At 53.1% G+C, this 20,592-nt stretch overlaps 1 protein-coding gene across 18 annotated transcripts in view; it reads right to left on the reverse strand.

Moving 5' to 3' along the window:
* Nucleotides 1-20,592, reverse strand: part of PTK2 (protein tyrosine kinase 2) — a 248,642-nt gene that overhangs the window by 32,988 nt on the left and 195,062 nt on the right. For 17 of the 18 annotated variants that reach the window (XM_032315953.1, XM_032315950.1, XM_032315952.1 and 14 more), the window contains 3 exons: nucleotides 20,339-20,428; nucleotides 16,761-16,965; nucleotides 3,452-3,563 (listed from right to left, as the gene is read on the reverse strand). In XM_032315953.1, the coding sequence (XP_032171844.1) occupies nucleotides 3,452-3,563; nucleotides 16,761-16,965; nucleotides 20,339-20,428 (407 nt within the window). Of the gene's footprint in view, nucleotides 1-3,451; nucleotides 3,564-4,337; nucleotides 4,495-16,760; nucleotides 16,966-20,338; nucleotides 20,429-20,592 lie in introns of those variants that run through there. The other variant, XM_032315955.1, reaches the window with a different exon arrangement.

The raw sequence follows: 20,592 nt of genomic DNA on the forward strand, positions 1-20,592 counted from the left end.
CAGCGATCATCTGAAAACGCGAGCTGCCGAGGTACGCAGACCTTCGCCGCGCCGACCCGTGTCAGTAGACGCATGGAAAAGTCACATCTGTTGATCTCAGTCCGAGCTCATCAGAGAAGTCTCAGAGTGGGGAAGCTGTCAAGGTCATGGTGATGGATATTTTTCAAAATTCTCATCTTTGCTTGAAAACTCAAATTTTATCACCGGCAACAAGGCATCAGTTGTTCTCGATGACACAGTCTCATTTGTTTCTTGAGAAAACATCTACCAAATGCACAACTCTGCACAACCAGTGTCTGCCCACTCTACTTTGGAGAAAAACTGGTTTTCCATGAGAAACATGGCTACCTCCACACCTCAGCTGCCTAGCACGGTCTTTCCGGTACTTGCTGCTCCTCCCACATTACAGCGCTTCATTGAGGTCACTCTTCAGTACCCAGGCGTCTCCTTCCTGCATGAGCACGGTGGTGCAGAGCGCCGTGACGACCAGCCCGGCGTGGCCCCGCTGCCCGGGTGTGTGCCATGGTGACTGCGGCTTTGTCCGCCGTGCCGTCTGCAACAGGACTGCAAATGTCAGCAGAACGGACGAGACCCATGACGCGTGGACATTATTATGAAACGGATTTTGCTCTCACGGCCCTCGAGATGGAACTGGAGACCCAGAGGTCCAAGGAACACATTTCTTTGAAAAGTGCTGAAAAGGATATTTTTAGCCAGAGGCTCTCCACTGATCTGCTGGGGGACGTGCAAGACAGCTCGCAGCAATGAAGTGACCCAGGCTGCACTGCTCCTGGGCAAACTTCTCTGGAGACTGTCATGTGGGAAAAAATTGGTTTTGAGTACCGAAGAAGAAATCGGGAACATGTTTTTAATAATTAGCATGGTAGTTATAATGCTTTTGCCATTAAGTCTTATAACTAAGATTTTACTTTTTTTTTTTTTTTTTAAAGATTTTATTTATTTGAGAAACAGAGAACGAGCGCACAAGCAGCGGGAGTGGCAGAGGGAGGAGCAGGGCCCCGCTGAGCGCAGCATTCCACGTGGGGCTCCGTCCCAGAACCCTGGGATCACAACCTGAGCTGAAGGCAGACGAAGCTTTTAATTTTGAATCTTGAATGTGGGAGAGAAAAATATTTCACTTTAAAATCTCATTAGGCTACATTAGGAGCTTTATTAGTACACAACACTCATTTTCAAAAGCCCAAGATCCTGCGTGATCTCAAGAAACTGAGGCGGAATTTGTTGTGCAAAGACAGCACAGCTGGCACTCTACAGCCTGAGGAGGCCCCAGAGCTCCTGCTCCACGGGGTGGAGGAAATGCCAGGACGCAACGCTGGGTGAGCGTCCTGGAGACAAGGGATCCGCTTGTTGATGGGTCAAATACAGTGCCCATAAAAGCAGAGTTTGCATCCACGGAACACGAGAAAAGAGAAAAACCACATCCAGACCAGATTCTGACTGGCAAGGGAGCCGAATAATTTGTGTATTCGTTTGTATTCATCAGGCATCTGTATATTTAACTAGTGTAGATGATTTTCTAGCCACGAAAACTCTTTAATCCACGGGTCGTCGACCTTCTCCTCCAAGTGTCAAAGAGCGAGTGTTTCAATCTGTGCAGCCTGCCTGACCCTGCCGCAGGCCCAGACCAGCCACGGACAAGACACGCACGAAGCATGCAATTCATTCCGACAAAACTGATTACACGAGCAGGCAGTGGGGTAAGGGGTTGCTGACCCATTTTCAAGGGCAGAACAATGTCTGATTACGGAGAAGAGCCTTATAACAGCCACTTGGAAAACATTCTCAAAACCAGAAAAAAATGTCTTTGTATTCTAGAATAGGAAAAGCCTAACCTCATACTAGTTTCTAGAAATTAGCCAAATGAAAGTTCTTGAACATGCCACATACTGAGTTACAGGAGAACACTAAGCACGAGGTTCTTTCATTCTGTGGGCTTGGGGGGGGTGTGTGCTGCAAGGTGTGGTGCTCACAGCAAAGGCACGTGGCCCCTGACTCCTCCCTGACTCCCACAAGGGCCCCGATGCAGGACCTCCCGCGGCCTTCACCACAACGCCGGGGAGTAGGGATGTTAACACCCTCGCGACACAGTGAGGAGAGTGAGGCTGGCACCAGGCAGGGGGACTGCCCAGTCATCAGAGGCCCTGTGAAGAGAGCCACGTGGCCCCCAGGCCAGAGAAACCAGCTTGGAGAGCTCTCCCACTCCCAGGCTTGGACCACTGTCCTGTGCTCCCGACGGGCTCTTAGCTCTCTCAGTTTTCCGTGGGTAGCTAAAGGTTTATGGTTGTTGTTTATCCAGGAGACACAGAGGCGTACTGGTTTTGTCACTTAACTCACTCAAAGGAACACAGGGCGACAGCTGGCGTGGCCCTCCTCCTCTGTGCCTCAGTGTCTCTACGTGTTCGGGAGGCCAGACTGGGGAGCCCTTCACCTCTAAAACTCTGAAAACTGTGTCCGTCACCTGTAGTCACCTTAAATGTGTGATCATCTCTACTGTTACACAGATGAAAATACGGACCATGAAAATACAAGCTTTCAGGCATCATTAAAAAAAATAGGTACAAGATTTAAATAGTACTTTGTACTAATAGGCCTCTGAACAGTTTTCAAAAAGAAAATGAAGAACTGTCAGTTTTTTACTATATTTTTAGCCCATCAATTAGTAGGTAAAGCCTATTATCTATTTACATTTGAAAATGTTCTAAACTGGATTATTCATGGCAAGTAAGCGACTGTGTGAAAACACCATTCTGTCAAAAGCAAAAGGTGTATAAAGAATTCTTAATCTCATGAGAGCGTCCAAATGAGCGACAGGAAGGCGCTGGCCACGTCCCAGAGGCTGAAGTGTGGAGACGGTGGACAGGCAAGGCCTGGGGATGCTGCCAGCAGGTCTGAACTCCCAAGGGCAACGTGCCTGCAGCCCCCAAACCCAGAAGCCAGCCACGGACAGGAGACAGGCAGAGACTGTCTTTTGCCCAAACCCAACCCAAAAGGAATGGGGTTAAGTACAATTTGACTCACTTTAAAACAGAGCGAAATGTAAAGCATTGAGGGGCTGGTTTTAGTCCATCTGAGGTTCTCATCCTGACTCGATCCTTGGCAAGGCCCCTGACAAGCAACGAAGGAGAGCCCTCCTCCGCACCCGCCGTGCTCCCTGAAGTCGGGGGGTCGGGGGTGGGAGCTGAGGGGGAGGCTTTTAAGACCACATCTAATCTAAGGGCTGGAGCCAGAGCCCGGCCTACAGCTGAAATGCAGATTGGGGAGCGAGTGCACGTGAGGATAGCGTGCCCGGCAAAAGAGCAGGGGCAGGGGGGCTGTGAGCACCGTTCCTAGGATCACCTGATGTGTGGCCGTGTCCCCGCACACAGCAGCTACCCACACCACCCACTGACAGGAGGAGCAATGTCGGAGCTGGGGCCGGGGCCTTGGCTACCTTGGGCGGCGCTTCGTCGGACCCTCCGGAGTCCCAGGACACCGTGACCTGTCTTCTGGACTCCATCCTCATTCGCTCTTCCTGCTGGACCTTCTCCTCCTCCAGGATTGTGCTAGAGAGAGAACACAAGCTTTATGGGGAGCTGCCGGCCACAGCGAGCACACGCCAGACGCCCCACTCATCTGAGGAGCCCCTACCCGCCAGCTAGAGGGTGACACTAGGGAAGGGAGAGCAGACCACGTGTAACTGCGTGCGTGATTCTCGAAGAGCCCCGGTCCCCGGGGCAAGCCCGTCCCCAGCACTGCTGTAGGGAAGGAGAAGACAGTGGGGAAGAGAGGAGAGCTCAGGGCGATCCGAGACAGGCCGGGGCTGGGGCGGGGCGCGGTACGATGCCTGTGCACCGAGTTGACTTCGAGCAGAACAGACCTGCCCTGAGAAGTCCCAGACAGGGCTTTGTCAAGCACAGCCAAGTGACAGGACGGGCTCCTCACACGCACACGGGCCCCCACATCCTGTGACATCAGCATTCTGGGGGACAAATTTGCAGTCCGGCCAATACTCCCCCTCCCCTGCTCACTACCGTCTTCCTAGCTTCCAGCCTGGCCAGTGCTCTGTGTCCCGGGGCTAACGAGCCCTCGGGCAGCCGGGCCGCTGCTACTCACCACGGCCTGCAGCGCACAGGCTACCTGCCGCTCCCCCACCACCCCCCGGCCTGCGCTCCGCTCCTCGGGGCTGCCCTGTTTCCTTAGCCTTGGCCGCCTGCCATCCCGCCAACCCCCCGGAAGGCAGCCGGATCGGGCCCCCGGCCAGCTCCCCCCCACCCAGCCGCAGGACCCCAGAGGGGGGCGCCCGGGGGGCACCAGGTCCCCGCACCCCAGGTCCTCACCGCGGCCGCCGCTCTCTCCCGCGCCCGCAGCCCCCGCTCGGCCTCGGGGAATGATGCTCATTCAGGGCTTCGAGGCTGCGGGCGGAGCGCCGGCAACAACCACCCAGAATTACTCATGAAAGAGTGAGGTCAGCTGCAGCAGCCCCGCTCTAATCTGGGAATTTGCTCAACTGTTTGAGAAAGACATTCCTGGCTGGCTGGAGGCTGGAGCGGGCGGCTTCTCGCACGGGCGCACTCCCGCCATCACCCTGAAGTCAGGGGAGGACGGGCAGATCACTCGGTGGCTGCTCTGAGTCAGCAAACCCTTACTACGGACCTCAGGGTAGTTCTGTTCTTTTTTTCTTTTAAAGGCACGGCAGGGTTTGCCTCGGGGATGCTGTGAGTGCTTTGTGAGGAAAGCTTTCAGCCAAAAGATTCTACTTCCTCCTGGAAATAGGATTCTGGTTTTCTTCGAGCGCCAGCTGGGCGAGCCTGGCTAAGAGAGGAACCCGGCACCTTGACAAGTTTGGGAGTCAGGGTCGCGCTCCAGCCTGGCAAGGGGTGCGCCAAGCCAGGATTGCTGGGGACCGGGCCCTGGGGCCGGGGATGGGGACTCGAGTCACTGTGCAGCAGCATCCGCTTGCCTTCTGCTCCCACTGGGCTGAGGGCTGCGACCCAACAGTCCACTCCCTCACACCCAGAGTTCCTACAGATGCCGGAGCACGGCCGTGCGTGCCAACCGTGACAGGCGATCAGGGAGCGAGGCCACAAGCAGTAGGGTCCACCCGCGGTGTGGCCAGCAGGAGCTGGCCCTAAGCCTATTGCACTGTCACCAGGCAAGGACTGCAGGCCACCTTCTCTGAGACGGACAGCAGGTGCAGGAGTCCTGGCCCGAGAGAGGAGCTGCCCTGGGTAGTTTTTCTGCGCACTGCTCTCATTGAGGCCCTAAATAACAGACACAGAATCTGAACTTCCAAACCTCTTATAGTTCTAACCGAAAAATACATGAAAATCAAGACAAGAAAAATCAAGGAATTTGTCTTTTTTTTTTTTTCTCAACTTCTTAAATTAACTGAAGAACAGGCAAGCACTGAGAAGGCCAAGTGTGACACGTTCTTTAACGCGATGGGAACCGCATTCTAAGTAGGTCCCACGGAGGCAGCTTATTTCACAAGGGCTGCTGTGCGAAACCGGCCACCCGGATCTTCAGGTGACTGTTGCCCAGGAAAACTGTTGCCCAGAAGGTCCCATGAGGACCCTTGCCAAAGGCGACCCTCTCAGGCTTTGTCCGCCCTGGTTCTCCCACCCGCTGTCCCTTTCCCCTGCTCTCCGACCTACAGAAGTTACTGCCTGACCCCTTCCGGGCAGCCCTTCTGTCACAGAGCCACACGCGGCACTCCGCTGCCCCGTGGGTCTGACGCTGCCCGTGTTCTGCCACTGGTCGGCTGGGACCAGCTTCCCCGTCGGGTCACAGCGTGTGCATGTGACGGGTACCGCAACCTCTGTCCCCGAGCCTGCCCGCCGCACCCCTAGCAGAACAGTGGTAATGGGGAGGGGAGTACTCTGATCTCAGTGCTTGGTTCTCACACCAAAAATAACACGTCAAAATGCTTCTGAGAAGCCACCGTTTGCCGCTCAGAGTGGTCAGGAGTATAAATAACTCATAAAAGATCTGTTTTGACAATGGGAAGACTATGCCATAGATGGAGGCAGAAGGCACGGAGGGCCATTTCTGAACTTGTCTCTTTAGAGCGGCTGGAGAACCCAGAGCAATAAACTGGAATGTGCAGAGGGTCAAGGAGGTCAAATTTAAACATACTTTCCCAAACTGCAAATATTTTTAGTAGCAATACATTCCATGTGAACGAGCCGGCTGCCTCGTGGGCGCTGGCAACGAGCCAGCTTCTCCAAGGATGGCGGTTTCTAGGTCTCAAGCTTACAAGCAGATGACCTGGTGCGAGCCGGGGCTTCTCTGTGACAGACGTGGCCGAGAACACGCGGCCACCTTGCCTCTCGTCACCCACCAGGCCCACCTACTGAGACGCAAGTGTGGAAAGCAGGGCTCAATGTAGCGTTTCTTCCCTTTCGCCTCCCTTGTGTCAACAGTCACCCAAGTCATGGACGCAGCGTCAGGACGCAGAGCGGGGCAGGGGCTGCTGACTGTGCTCGGGGCCTGCCACCCCTCCAGGGGAACCACTCTCACGCCCTCCAGCAGCGAGCACGGAGAAGGCTGAGGAAATTTCCGTTCTGGAGCGACAAAGTGTGATTTCACTCCTGAGGTATTTTCATGGAGAGCAAGAAAGGGGTCTAAGAGGTTCCTCGTTCCCAGCACTGAGCTAAGACACAAAAACAAATCTTCAACCCAGACCAGCTTTAGAGTGGAAAAGGGCATTGGTCCCGGGCTGCTGACATCGAGCCATCCAAGCTGCGCGCAACAGGCGAGAAGCCACACGTCTGCCGAATTCGGTGGGGCAGGCCACCCTGCCTATTCCACGTGCTCGCTCGTTCAGGGACGGGAAGAACACGGTCCACTCTACCCACGTCCAGGGTGGAGAAGAAAGCATGTGGGGAGAGAACAGTAAAGCTCTGGAGTAAATGTCACTTAGCAGCGTACTTTTACCTGACCTTTCGCCACCAGGAAAGAGAGATTCTCTCCATCTCACTTCTGTAGTGTCTCCCCTATGAGCGGTACACGACTGTTCTTTCCTCTGAAACTACAAACCATTTCTTTTCAATATAAGAAATACTCTTTGCTCATGGAATGTTTTCTTAAAAGACTGGACTTTAATGACCTGAACATCATAAAACCAGCCTCAGCTACTGAGGCGAACGTGGAAAACATCCCGAGAAAGAGCAGCGAGAAAATGGGACGGAAGAAAGTCCAGACGGAAAGAGCTCGCTTGGGCAAGTTCACGGGAATACCAGTTGTGAAACACGATCTCTCATAATTACCCAACATTGCCTCACCACGAAGGAATGGAACTGACCTTTTAACAAAAAGCCCTGCCTGATATCTTTGCAGAAAACAAGTCTGGAGCCCTGAGATTCAGTTGCAGAGAGCATGTCTGTGAGAGGCTGACCCGCGGCTAAATGCAGAACCGTACGGTTACAGCGAATGCCTCTGCTCTTTCTCCCTGACAAAGAGGCAGAGCCGACCGGACGTCTAGTTTCATGGATGCACTAAGACTCAATTTCTCTTCATGTATCTCATATTGCCGGAGATAAGGCACTTTTGTTTGCTTGTGACATTGTCCATCTCAAAAAAATCACTTTTCAAAAATGTGAATCCTGCTAAAATCTTTCTTTTAAAAATAGTGACTTCTTTCTATTTCTGGCAAGTCTGCATAGCAACTATTTGATGAACCCTCTTGCAGATAGCAACTATGGACAATGACATAAGAAGCAACCCTTCTTATGACCGCACGGGAAAGAAACCCACAGAAGCTGGACCCTGAGCAGGGCTGGCATAAGTCCCATTTTTTGGGCGAGGGGCCCTGGATAAATCCCTATTTTTTAATGGCCATTTGCCAGACAGCAGTCTGCAGTTTTATAAAATCTCCCCAAATCTCTAGCGGAAGCTGGAGCCAGGTATGCACAGGACAGGCTCCATGCAGCCCGCCTAAGGTGAAGAGAACTGAATCGAGATGTGGGCTGGTGCCTACAGCATGGGGAGAGAATCTGTGCTTTGAGATCAGCCATGTTAACTGCCTGCTAAAACAAACCAACCATTCTTCAGAGGAATCTAACTGAATCCAGAGTTTCCACAATCCATCATTCACAAATGTCCAGGACATAATCTAAAATTACCCAGTATAAAATAAACATGAAAACATGATCCATTCCGATGAGGAAAAGACCATGTAAAGGAGGCGATTCCAAAGATGGCTCAGAAGTTGGAACTGGCAGACAGGGGCTTGGAAGAGCTATTATATTCAAGGACATAGAGCAGAATCTGTTCATAACTAATGGAAAGATAAGAAATGTTAGCAAAGAAATAGGGTCTTTAGAAAGAGACAAAGGAAAATTCTAAAATGAAGATTCTATGATGAAAAGTACAGCGTCTGAAATAAAATCTCCACAGGATTGGATGACGGGTCAGATGGGGAGGACAAAACACTTAGGGAACCTGAAGGCGAATCATTAGAATTATCCAATCTGAAGGACTTGGAGAAAAATACTGGGGGGAAAAGAAAAAGAACAGGGTCCCTGGGACCTGAAGGACACTATCAAAAGGCTTAATGACAAGGAACTGGAAATGCAGAAGTAAGAAAATGGAGCAGAACAACACCCGACAGGCGGCTATGAGAGACACACAGTTACAGGTTCAGGAGCGACAGGGAACCCCAGGTATGATCAGTACAAAGAAAAGTACACCCAGCACATCCCAGCTAACCGCTGACACCCACAGATTAAGACAGAACCACGCTAGCAGCCAGTAAGGAACGACAAAGCACGGACGGAGGAGCAAGGGCTCGAAGGGCCAGTGACTTCTTACTAGCGACAACAGAGGTCAGCGGAAGAGCAGCTTTCAAGGCCCAAAAGGAGAAGTTACAGGACCACTGTGAAGTCCGAACTCTGTTCCAGGGAAATTAAGTTCAGTTGGCTTTCAGATAAGAACCCCCCCGAAATGAATGGAATTCACTACCGACAGCTGAACACAGAGATGCTCAAGAAGTTCTCTGGACGAGTGGGAAACGGAACAGAAAAAGGCTCTTAGGGAAGAGCGAAGGGCACCGTGGAGGATTCAAGACGGAAGATTGTTTCTTTACTTTTTGTAAAGTACAAAACACACACACACATCTTCACTGTGTGAGGTTACTAACGTAGACGAATGTGACCTCTGGAGGATAAAGGACTGAGGTGGCAGCCAGGGGACCTTCCTGGCTGCGCGGGCCTGGCACACGGAAGCACAGGGCAGTCAGTCACTCAAAGCAGATGGGGACAAGTTAACCAAGCGTGCCCTGGTCTCCAGAGCAGCCGCTCAGTGGAGAATGCAAACGGTATTGCTAATGCGGATTCGGGGCCCCGAGGGAGAAAGAGCTGTGGGAGGCGTCGGCATCCCAGCGCCAAACTCTCCGCCAGGCACGCAAGGCCGGAGCACACCGTGCTTTGGGCTTCCCTCCTGGCTAGGCTGGGGGTGCGGGCTTATTTGTAAGTGGTAGGAAGCCAGTGTTTCTCCAGCTGTGTCCTACGTCCCTCCACCCAGCCACCCTGTCCCTCAGGGACCTGAAGTCAAGGGGGAGCCACGCACAGCCACTGGCCCTCGCTGTCCAGAGGGTAAGGGAAGCCTTCGAGGCTGTTCCGCTCTCCCCTTACGTTTTTAGGGATCATAACCCTGGAGACAAAGCTCAGTGAAGGGGAAGGAAGAGCTGCGGAGAAAAACCAACTGGTCAGAGAAAGAGAACTGAAGGGACGGGAATCTAGTGGCTGCCCGGTAAGTCCGAGGGTTTCCGCCTGGGCTCCAATCACGAAGAGTAAATACCCGGCGACAGACATGTCCACATCATGTGGTCAGAGGCACCTCTTTACAGGCAGAACAGGTGATGGGAGAACAGTGTAGGGGCAAATACAGGAGGCTGGGGCGGCCGGGTGGGGGCAGGGGCACATCCCGAGGCCGACATGCAAGAAAGACCGCTGGTCTTGGAGGCAGGAGAAAGGGGCCCGAGGCCTTCTCTGTCGGCGGCACAATCTAGGACGAGTTACACGACTTTTCTGAGCCTCAGACTCCTTCAGTGAAAAGGGCAGTAATAACTCATTCTTAAAAACTGTTATGAAGTCAAACAAGGCAATACACATGAAAATGATGTGTGAAGCCACGTGAGTGCAAAGGACTAATTCTTCTGAAATATATGTGTAAATTCCCTGGAAATCTATTCACATGAAACCAAACTGTGGGGATGTAACAATACAGACGCCCATGGCAAAGCCACGAACACCTATGAGCAGGCGGGAGCCAGGGATGGGTCAGAAGGATCCTCATGTCAACAGTTAAGACACAATTCCTAGTGGAAGGAATGCATGCGGATGTTGTACTGAATTCCTATTAAATTTTAATTTACTCTTTACTTTTAACTACTGGTAAGGCTAAGGACCAAAAAACCCACAAAAAACCACAAAAACCTTTGAAGTTCAGATGCCGTGAATGTTTTTAATAAGTTTTTACTTAAAGTCTCTAAAAATTAATATAAGTGATCTCTACAACCAACAAATGTGACCCCGAGATCAAGAGCCGCATGCCCTTCTGACTGCGCCCGCGAGGCACCCCCAGGTGCCACAAACGTTTGAAGACGTCTGTACGACTGACTGAGAAACGAATTCCTCTTCTAGAGGGTGTCTAGACCCAGCAGGCCAGCAAGGGGGAGGGAGATACTGGAATGATGACTCAGGAGGAATTCAGACACCACCTTTGAAAGGAATTTTGGAAGCAAATACAAACCACCTAAAAAATACACAGAGAAGCAGCACAAATAACTTATATCATCAATAAAACCCAGAGCCTTTAATTCAGAGTCCACATATTGGGATAAATAAAGAATCAGAAAGGATTCAAAAGACTTGTACAAGATGCTCTTCACAGACTAAAAATTTAACATCTGTGTCTCCATAACGAGTCTATAGAATGTCTTTACATCCTGTATCTGGACAATGTGAGCTAACACTTTTGAATTCAAATAACCCCATTTTTCTTTAGCAGCAACTGACAATGTTTCTGTACCCTAAGGCTGCAAGGTCCCTTCCGGATCTTCAGGAAAAGCTTCGTCATTACCGCTACTAGAGCTGGAACCATGTGCAGTAACTCCAAGCCACGTACATCATTTCATGTGGCCCTGAACACCAGATGGGGGGAGGGCTGTGGGACCGTGTGGGACCCTGCTCCTACAGGGAGGCGAAGTCACCTGGTCCAGGTCACACAGATTTCTTTTCACATTTTATTTTTTTTAAAGATTTTATTTATTTAACAGACAGAAATCACAAGAAGGCAGAGAGACAGGCAGAGAGAGGAGGAAGCAGGCTCCCGCTGAGCAGAGAGCCCGATGCGGGGCTCGATCCCAGGACCCTGGGATCATGACCTGAGCTGAAGGCAGAGGCTTTAACCCACTGATTCACATTTCTTTTTAAACTGTAACCTTCCTGACACAACACCCATAACTCTCAACAGAAGGCTGAATTCCTACCTCAAGGGCTGTTGGCACTTTCCCAGGTTACACGCTGCACCCCCCCACCCCCAACTGCTGGCAGCCCAACCGAGACCAGTCTGTGTCCTGAGGGGCTCTGAAACTTCGGGGGAGGGTGAATGCGGAGATGTCATGTGAAAATGTGTCACCAATCTGGGGCTACAGCTGCTCCAAGCTCCGTCCTGACCCAGCAGATCTCCCAAAGGCCAGCTTTACTTGATAAAGTTAAAGAGCAAACATGACAATATTAACCCAACCGACAAACAAACAACCTCCTGCCCCCAGGGCCCACACGGCAGACCCCACGCACACGTGCTGGCCTCTGTCACCGCAGCAGAGCCTCATGGATGCACCCACGACAGCTCCCTACCGTGCCGGGCGCTCGGAGGGCCTGCAGTGGCTGAGTATGGCACACTCAGGAGGTCACAACACAACACGAGGGAACTGATGGCGCGTCTGGCGTGGGTGAGGGCCTCTGTGCCTGCGCCAGACGTGCTGCCATTTTCCTCCAGGGACTTTCTCCACCTGATACTCAAAACAAACGTAAGAAAACCAGCTTCAGAAATTCCTTAGGATACTGGGTTTTTTCCCTTCCTTCTTTTCTCTTTTTAGCTAAGCAGTAACAACGTGCTCACCATCGCAATCACAAGACAGAGCACATAAGGACATCTAGCTGTGTCTTGGGTCCCGGCCCAGGGCGCGCCAGCCGACAGCTTGTCCTAGACATGGGGGCTCGCTGTGAGGTGCAGTTCTGGGACCTCAGGCGAGTGGCCTGCGCTCAGAGTTTCAGTCTCCTTGTTTGAGAATGGATGGCGGCGCTCCCACCTACACATCCACGGCGTGCGAGGGCTAAGACGAAGCAACGTGGGGAAGCGTGTGGCACAAGGTCTGGAACGGAAAGCACGCAGTGAGCGCCGCTGGTTTTCCACGTGACAATAAGGCTGCCTGCGGAGGGCAGCGACCAGCTATCACCAGGTCTTCCGAAAAGCACAGTGGCAGAGACCAGCTGAAATCACGGAGCACCTTCCAAAGTGATACCGACTAGGTCGGTGTTCTTTAGAACAGAAACGCTCGGGTGAACTATTCACCACTCACATTCTGTTCCCTAACCTTCAAATATGAACACAGAGAGCTCAGAACCAAGGAGTAATTTCCAAAGGTTTAAAAACCACCATGGTTGGAACAACCGCGGAGCCGGGGTACTGGCTCTGGAAACCCAGCAGACCCAACGGACGCTCCCCCTGGGCATGCCGGCGAGCTCCTAAAGACACAGCCAACCTCGGTTCCTGTAGCTACATGCACCAAAAAGACACAGCAGGGGCCCTGACAGCTCCCAGCGGAAAGAATCTAAATTCCCACCAGGTGGACGACTCAGCTATGGGATAGTCCCAAGCAGAACCCACAGAGCCAGGAGAAAGATGTAGTTATCTGACACCGCAGATGACCTCAAGGCAAATGCTGAACGATATAAGCCACGAACAAAAGAGTGATGCCATTTACAGACAGCTTAAAAGCAGTCACCCTCGAAGGGCGAACAGTCAGTGGAAGGGGCACCTGGTGGGCTTTTGGAGCGTCAGCAGGGCTGTGTTTGTGTCCTGCATACAGCTTACGCGCCTGGGTCCCGTTTGTGACAATCCAATGAGCGGTTCACTTCTTGGCATATTTCCATGTTCACATCTTTGTAGGTCAATACAAAGTTTAAGAAGTATGGTATAAACTTTAAATTTAACTTTAAATTAGTTCATTTCCCTCATTTGTCTAAAAAGGGTTTAAGAAAGCACACGTCAGCTTGACCTGCTTCCCTAGACTGAGGTGACAGGGACACCCTTCCTTGGCTCCTGGGAAGCAGACGCTGCAAAAGGGCAAATACTGAAGCTGTTTACTGTCGCCTCTGTGGCACAGCATCTACCGAAGAATTAACCAAATTAATCAGGGATTAAGTGATTTTTTCCTTCAAAAACCACCTGGGGCACTCTCACAACCTGTCAGTCCTCCAGGGCAAGCATGCCACGGCACACAGCGGGAATCATTTTCCAGGGTGTCCCTACGGGGGGCCGCAGACGGTCCCCGGCCAGCCGGCCGTTCACTTCTTTGTGCCTCTCTGTGGATTCCCATCTCTGAATGAGAGTGGGACGCGAAGAGGACAGGCTTGGGGTCATGGAGACCACCATGGAAGTCTGACCCAAGGGCTGTCTGACTCGCTGCGCAAGGCTCAACCCGCTTCTTGCAACTCACAGTGAGAGACAAACACGGCCCACAGATGCGTGGGATCCCATGGGGATCTGAGTCCCTTCGAATTATTTTTTTTTAAATAGACATGGAGAACAGGATTCAGGAAACACTTTTTCACTGACCTGGGGTAAAGACTATCTGAAACTCATTTGTTAAGCAATCTTTGATATGGTAAAGATTTTGTAAAACTTAATAAAAGAATCTAATGACTATGACACACTGTTACACATAAATGTCCAAGCAAGCTATTAGAGTCACATTTTACTGGCCTCTTTGGTAGCCATATTACATGTTTAAAATGGAAAGTCAGACTCCATTTCTGATGGAAACTGAAAAACACGGAACAAATTCACGCTCCGTGGCCTGCGCTACTGTGCAGAAGAGATGTAGTCGTGCGGGTGTGTGCGAAATCATTTTATTTGGTTCTAAAAATTTACCTTGGATAGTTTTTGGAACTACTTCACCCAAAGAAACAGTCCTTCAGTGAACACTGATGTGAGATCGCACCTGCTAAGCCGTAACTCGAGCGGCCGTGGGACCCCACTGTGCGCAGGCCTGTGGCCTGCGGGTGCGCGCGGCACCGAGGCGAGTATGACGATCCCTGCCCTCAAGGAGCCTCAGTCTAGTAGGGCTGAGACATACTAGACTGTGAGCTCCTCGAGGGCAGGAAAGGTGCTGTAGTCCTCTTGCCCCAGAGATCGGGCCCCAGGCTCAGCTCTCGTGCTGCTCACACTGTGGAACGGGCTGAACGCGGGTGCGGCCACCTGGGGCAGCGCAGGGGGAGCACGACAAGAAGAGCCGAGTGCTTGGGAGACGCCGAGGGCAGAGGCTCATCGGCCATGGAACCGTGAAGGAGCCAGTGCTGAGAGCTGCCGAGAAAGAGGGGCCGGATATCACCAGGCGGAGAAGGCGGCGTTCCAGGCCCAGGTGGTTAATGCAGCCATGGCGTGAGAAAGGGGCGGGATACGCCATCGGGCCGACTGGGGACTCTGGTCTACTCTGGAAGCTTCCAGCCAACAAGGGAGCCACTCGTCCCCAGTGATGGCTGAGAAGATCACGTAAGGGGCTGTGCTGGATGGATGGACGGTCCAGGCAGGGGAGCGGGGGAGGGTGTGCCAGGCAGCGGTGAGGCGTTATGGTGGATGCAAAGGCCCCTCTGGAGCCTGTGGAAGGGGAAGGCCAGGGGCCGCCGGAGGCAAGGCAACAGACTGGCTTTAGCACGACCGTGACGCTCAGCAGCAATGCGACCGCGGCTCTGGGCCTTGTGAGAACAGGCGGGACGGAAGCTGAAGACAGACAGAGGGGAGAGGGTAGCACGGCCCAGGAAGCAAACTGGGAGAAAGGAGGTGGCCCGGGACGGACGCGTGGGCCGTACTCAGACCATGGAGGAGCGGCAGGTCGGGGGAGAACGGAGGTGTCGGGGAGGCAGGCACATGGCACCGGTGTCAGAGAGGGGAGGCATCTCAAGGGCAGAAGTGGCCACCTTCTGAGGAAAGATCAAGGAGGAACCAAGAAATGTAGGAGCAAAACATGAACTAAAGCGCGTTCAAAATCCAGCTCCAGTACGCGAGTGCGTGTCCCACTCGCTGTGCGGGGACGGGGGGCCTGGAGACCCTTAGCTTGCAGAAAGCGGTCGGGAAACACCTGAAGGACGGTCAGGAGCGGACGGGAGCAGGCGGGCAGGCGCGGCGCAGGGGACAGGCGCCGCTCACCGAGGGGTGATGGGACACGGGCCCATCTCCTTCGAGCTGTGAACGCTGGCGGCAGGACTGTGTTCGTTCACTGTGGAGTCCACAGAACCTCACTCAGAATCACGCGGGTGCTTAGCCGATAAGCCCTGACCGGGGAAGCCTCCACACCTCTCCCTCCGGCCCTCGTTCCTCCCTGGAACGCGCTCCTTGCCGGGCGCCCCTGCCAGCAAGCGGCGCTGCCTGAGCAGCCAGGCCTGGGCCGTCTAGATCGACTGCGAGCACTGGGGGACCAGACAGGGCCAGGGGAGCCACTGGGGTCTTTTGGACCCTGATATTTGGTTAATTTTCTATGAGAAAAGATGAAAATACACCAAATTTTAAAAATCTCACATAGAGTCAGGGAATCATGAAGATGACAGTGCACGCTACGCCACGGTGCTGGTTAAGGGATAAAACTCCCCATGGTATGTATCACACCAGAGCATCTTATCGATTACAGTTATAAGTCAGTCTGGACGCCAACTCAACAACCGTTTGCTGAGGGTGTGTCAGACGTCTCCACCAAAGCCGCAGAAACGAGTGAGACACAGTGATGCTCCCGGAGAGCTCAGGGCCTGGTGGGGGACCCAGACGTGCAAATGAGTAATTCTCCAGGCCGGGTGCACGGTCAGCTCCGTGCAGACATGCTGAGGGACTCAGTGCGCTAACAGGTCCCTGCGGGCTCCCTGTAGGGGACCGGGACCTACCGGGTCTGGCCGTGGCTGGCACAAAGTAGGAGCCACGACATGGCAGCCGAACAGATCATGTAGATGTTTGCATGACAACAGACAGAAGCACTGAAAAGGTGCCAAAGAGTGGCTCTCTGTTTGGGGGCAGGGCTGTCTAGGGCTGTCCCCTGAAGGAGGTAACATCTGAGCTGGATTCTGAAGACCACAGAGGTGGTAAGCAGGGGGCACAGCTGGTGGAAGGCATCCCCGGGAGCGAAAACAGCACGTGGGAAATGCTGGGCCGTGCCGGGAGAAGCGTGAGCAGTTAGGAGCGCTGGCGATGGAGCAGGAGAGGGAAATGGAACTGGGTGGGCCACGAGGGACTAGGTTCTCACGCATCTTGTAAGCCACGCCAAGTCAGAAGTCAGGGCATGACAGATTTGATCCTAACGTGAAGTCGATTAAGATTTGACGACCCAATCTCCTGAGCGTTCTAGCAAGGCATGAGTCAACACAAACCGATCAGTAAGTCATTCCATAGCCTTAGCCGTCCTGACAGAATGACCTCAAACACTGACTGCGTGGGAGAAGCCGCACGAGCCTAACCCCAGCCCCGGCCCTTGCTCGCCCCACTCCTACCTGAGCTGAGCTTTGAGCTCAGTGAACCGGGGCCGCCTGCTGGGGTCATAGGCCCAGCACTTCGTCATAAGGCTGTAGAGGGTCGGAGGGCAGTTCGGCGGCATCGGCAGCCTCTCCCCGTTCTCGATCCGGCCGATCACGTCATTGTTCTTCACTCCTTGAAAGGGCTTCACGCCGTGCATCAGGACCTCCCACACGCACACGCCTGCGAAGTGGGAAGGAAGGCAGCGCCGTGAACTCGGCGGGAAGAGAAGCACGCCTGTGTTTCAGGAAAAACTGCACAGCTGGCACCAGAGGACCGGCTGTGTGACTTGGGGCAAATCAGGTAAACAAAGCAGTAGTCAGTGAATTCTGTTATAAATAAGAACAGCAGTATTAGCTTAATATGATCCAAATAAGGAAAATTATGTTATTTTCCAAAAAACGCTCAAGTTTTTCTAAGAGGTTTACTTCTCTAAAAATCCTGTATTAGAAGATGGCCCACCAGGGGCGCCTGGGTGGCTCAGTGGGTTAAGCCTCTGCCTTCAGCTCAGGTCATGATCTCAGGGTCCCAGGATCGAGCCCCGCATCAGGCTCTCTGCTCAGCGGGGAGCCTGCTTCTCCCTCTCTCTCTGCCTGCCTGTGATCTCTGTCAAATAAATAAAATCTTAAAAAAAAAAAAGATGCCCCACCAGGTATAGTGACCCTTCATGGCTTAACGAACCAGTTCAAAACAGGCCGGGTGAATTTGACCTTGGCCCCCCACTGCGGTCCAAGCTGCTGATGCTTATGGCAGCTGGCCTGAGGCCTAACAAAAGAACATACTAAAATTTAAGCCTTTACCTTCAGAATGCTCACACTCCTTTAGAGAGGCGGCCCGGGCCTGGCTAGGACGTGCTGGCCCTGTCAGCTGGCTCATGCACGAGTTGGTCGGGGGGTCCCTGTCCCCATAGGCAAACTCTGGATCCCCTGGGCTACAGTGGCCCTACCCACCGGCCCCTGACTCACACTCCACCCTCGCAGACCGCAGAGGACAGTTCGTGTCCTCTAACAACCTCTGAAAGCCCACTTTTATAGTAAATGAGCGAACGGAGCCTAAGGCGGAGAATGACGACCCCCGCTCTGGCTGGGGAACCGAGCAGGTGGGCTGGTGGGGACTGTGGGTGGCTCGCATGTCTTGTGGGCTGCTCTGGTGGCCCTGGCACCCCAGCACATGCCACACACATGCCTTTGCTTATGCCAGCCTCGCCGCACTTAGTGTCCCTTTCCTTCTCCTCCGATGAGCGCTTCTCTTTCTACGCACGTGCCCCTGATGGCCCAGGTGAGTCCCTGCTCGGCCTGTCCTCCCTGCACACGGCGTCACAGGGCGAGCCCCCGCTCCGCCCCACCCTCCCTGCTCACCGCGTCAAGGGCTGGGGGAGGCCCCTTGCTTCAGGGTCTTTGGCACCTACAGCAGGGCTGTGCCTCAAAGGAAACAGGGCACATTATCCTGCCCACGTGAACGACATTCTGATGTTTTCCGAATTCTAGTCACTCCAGACTGAAGAGTGTATGACAGAAGTAATGCCTTAGTTCTGCATTTCTCACCGGAAATTGTGACGTCGTTACTAACAACAGTGCCGGGCAGCGTAAGACTTTCGTAAGACCTGAGCGCCGGGCAGCGTAAGACTTTATAAGACCTGAGCGCCGGGCAGCGTAAGACTTTTTAAGAACCTGAGCCCCGGGCAGCGTCAGACTTTCGTAAGACCTGAGCGCCGGGCAGCGTCAGACTTTCGTAAGACCTGAGCGCAGGGCAGCGTCAGACTTTCGTAAGACCTGAGTGCCGGGCAGCGTCAGACTTTCGAGATTTGCACATTATCCTTACAGCAAACACTGCATTTTATCAAACCCAAGACGCCACTGATTATAAAACACAATACTGTCTATATAACCAAAAATGGGGGAAAATTCTGCCAACTAAGTCACGGCTCCACCCTGCTTCCTCTTGGAATTGTTTTATTCTTACCGATGAGCACTTCCAAACTCATTCCGACAAGGAAGCAACACAGGGATGAATGAAACAAAGTCGACACGAGTGTGGGCAAGGAAGCCACGTAAGACACGTCCCCAGCTCACACCGACTACAAAATGCCACCAGCTCCAGAGAAGTGACAGCGTGAGAAATGGGCATCTTTGAATCTTGGCAAGCTCAAGTCCCCTTGCCAGGATGAGCAAGCGGCTCTCTGGGTCACACAGCCGGCGAGTGAGGTCCTGGGGGGTGACGCCACAGCAAGCGGACCCCAGAGACCTTCCTAAGCTCTGTCACACTATTTGCTGCTCTGGCGAAAGCCCCTTCTCTCTCCTGTTATCACTCAGGGCACTAGAGGAGACCGACAGCAAGTACACAGAAGAAAAAAGAAGAACGTGTACTTGATGTGTATCGAGTTACTTTTAATTACGGGGGAAAGGTACATAACCCTGTCCGGGCATCTCCTCCGAAGTAGTTCAAAATCTAGGGAGAAAGCACGCACACAGGGCCGCGCACAAGATCCACGTGTGAGTGTTAGGGCAGAGAGCGGAAGTGCAGGGAACAGAGGGCAGGAGGTTACGTCTGGAGCACACACTGGCAACACGAGGCTTCACGATGAGGGGACATTTCAGGTGACCCCGAACGTCAGAACTTCAGCTGGGAGAGGGTGTTACGACGAGTTCCAGGTGGAAGGAGTTAGACCAGAAGAGGGGGGCAGGGTGGGGGGCAGCATCCGTGTGGAAACGGGAGAGTGATTTACAACCGGATGAAGCAGCTGAAGCAAGCGGTGCGGAATGAGTGAGGCCGCCCCGTCCCACGGTCAGAAGGTTCCACGGCAACCCCCAGAGCGGGACAGCGACCGGCTCGGAGCAGGCGGGGAGGCACGGAGCAGGCGCTAGAGCAGAAGCCACAGGAGACAAAGGATCAAACGTTCGAGCCTTGAGACAAGTCGAGAAGGAGGCTGGGCTCCAGCGCACGAGCAAAGCGCCACGCGGATGTTCCGGAGCGGAGGGGCTGGCACAGAACCCGAGGACAGGTCGACCATTTAAAGTCACTCACAGAGAAGGAGCAGATGGGAAGGCGGAGAGACAGAGAGGAGAGAAGGAGAGAGCTACAACCGCTCCCAGGAGGGACGCAGAGAGGGCCCAGGGAGACAGAGGCCCAGAGTCAGGGGAGGGGGTGGTTCAGACAGAAGCCGGCGCCCCGCGTGTGCCCAGCAGCTGCCGAATGAACCAAGAGGATGTCTGTGGAGCAGCGTCCAGGCAAGGGAAGGCAGAGGAGCCTAAATACTGCGGAAAGAGCTAAGCCTAAGTCTGTTTGGTAGTCTATGAAATGGTCATTTAAAAACTCAAAACTTCGGGACGCCTGGGTGGCTCAGTGGGTTAAGCAGCTGCCTTCGGCTCAGGTCATGATCCCAGCGTCCTGGGATCGAGTCCTACATCGGGCTCTTTGCTCTGCAGGGAGCCTGCTTCTCCCTCTGCCTCTGCCTGCCTCTCTGCCTGTGCTCACTCTCGCTCGCTCTCTCTCTGACAAATAAATAAATAAAATCTTTAAAAAAAAAAAAAAAAACTCAAAACTTCAAAATACTCACCAAACATCCACACATCACTAGCTGAGGTAAAACGTCGAAAATTGATGGACTCTGGAGCCATCCACTTAATTGGCAATTTTCCTTTGGAAGCTAGAAGATTAATTTTAGAAAGTGAATTTTCCTTGTTATCTGCTCAAGGATCTAACAGTTACAGCTCGCTGAGATTTTCAGTATCAAAATAAAAAGCTTTAAATAGCTGACCCCTTGGGCTTTGCTAATCTGGAAGAACTATCCTTTGTTTCCTCAGTGGGGTG

The sequence above is a fragment of the Mustela erminea genome, chromosome 16 (genome assembly GCF_009829155.1).
Source record: "Mustela erminea isolate mMusErm1 chromosome 16, mMusErm1.Pri, whole genome shotgun sequence".
NCBI classification, from domain to species: domain Eukaryota; kingdom Metazoa; phylum Chordata; class Mammalia; order Carnivora; family Mustelidae; genus Mustela; species Mustela erminea.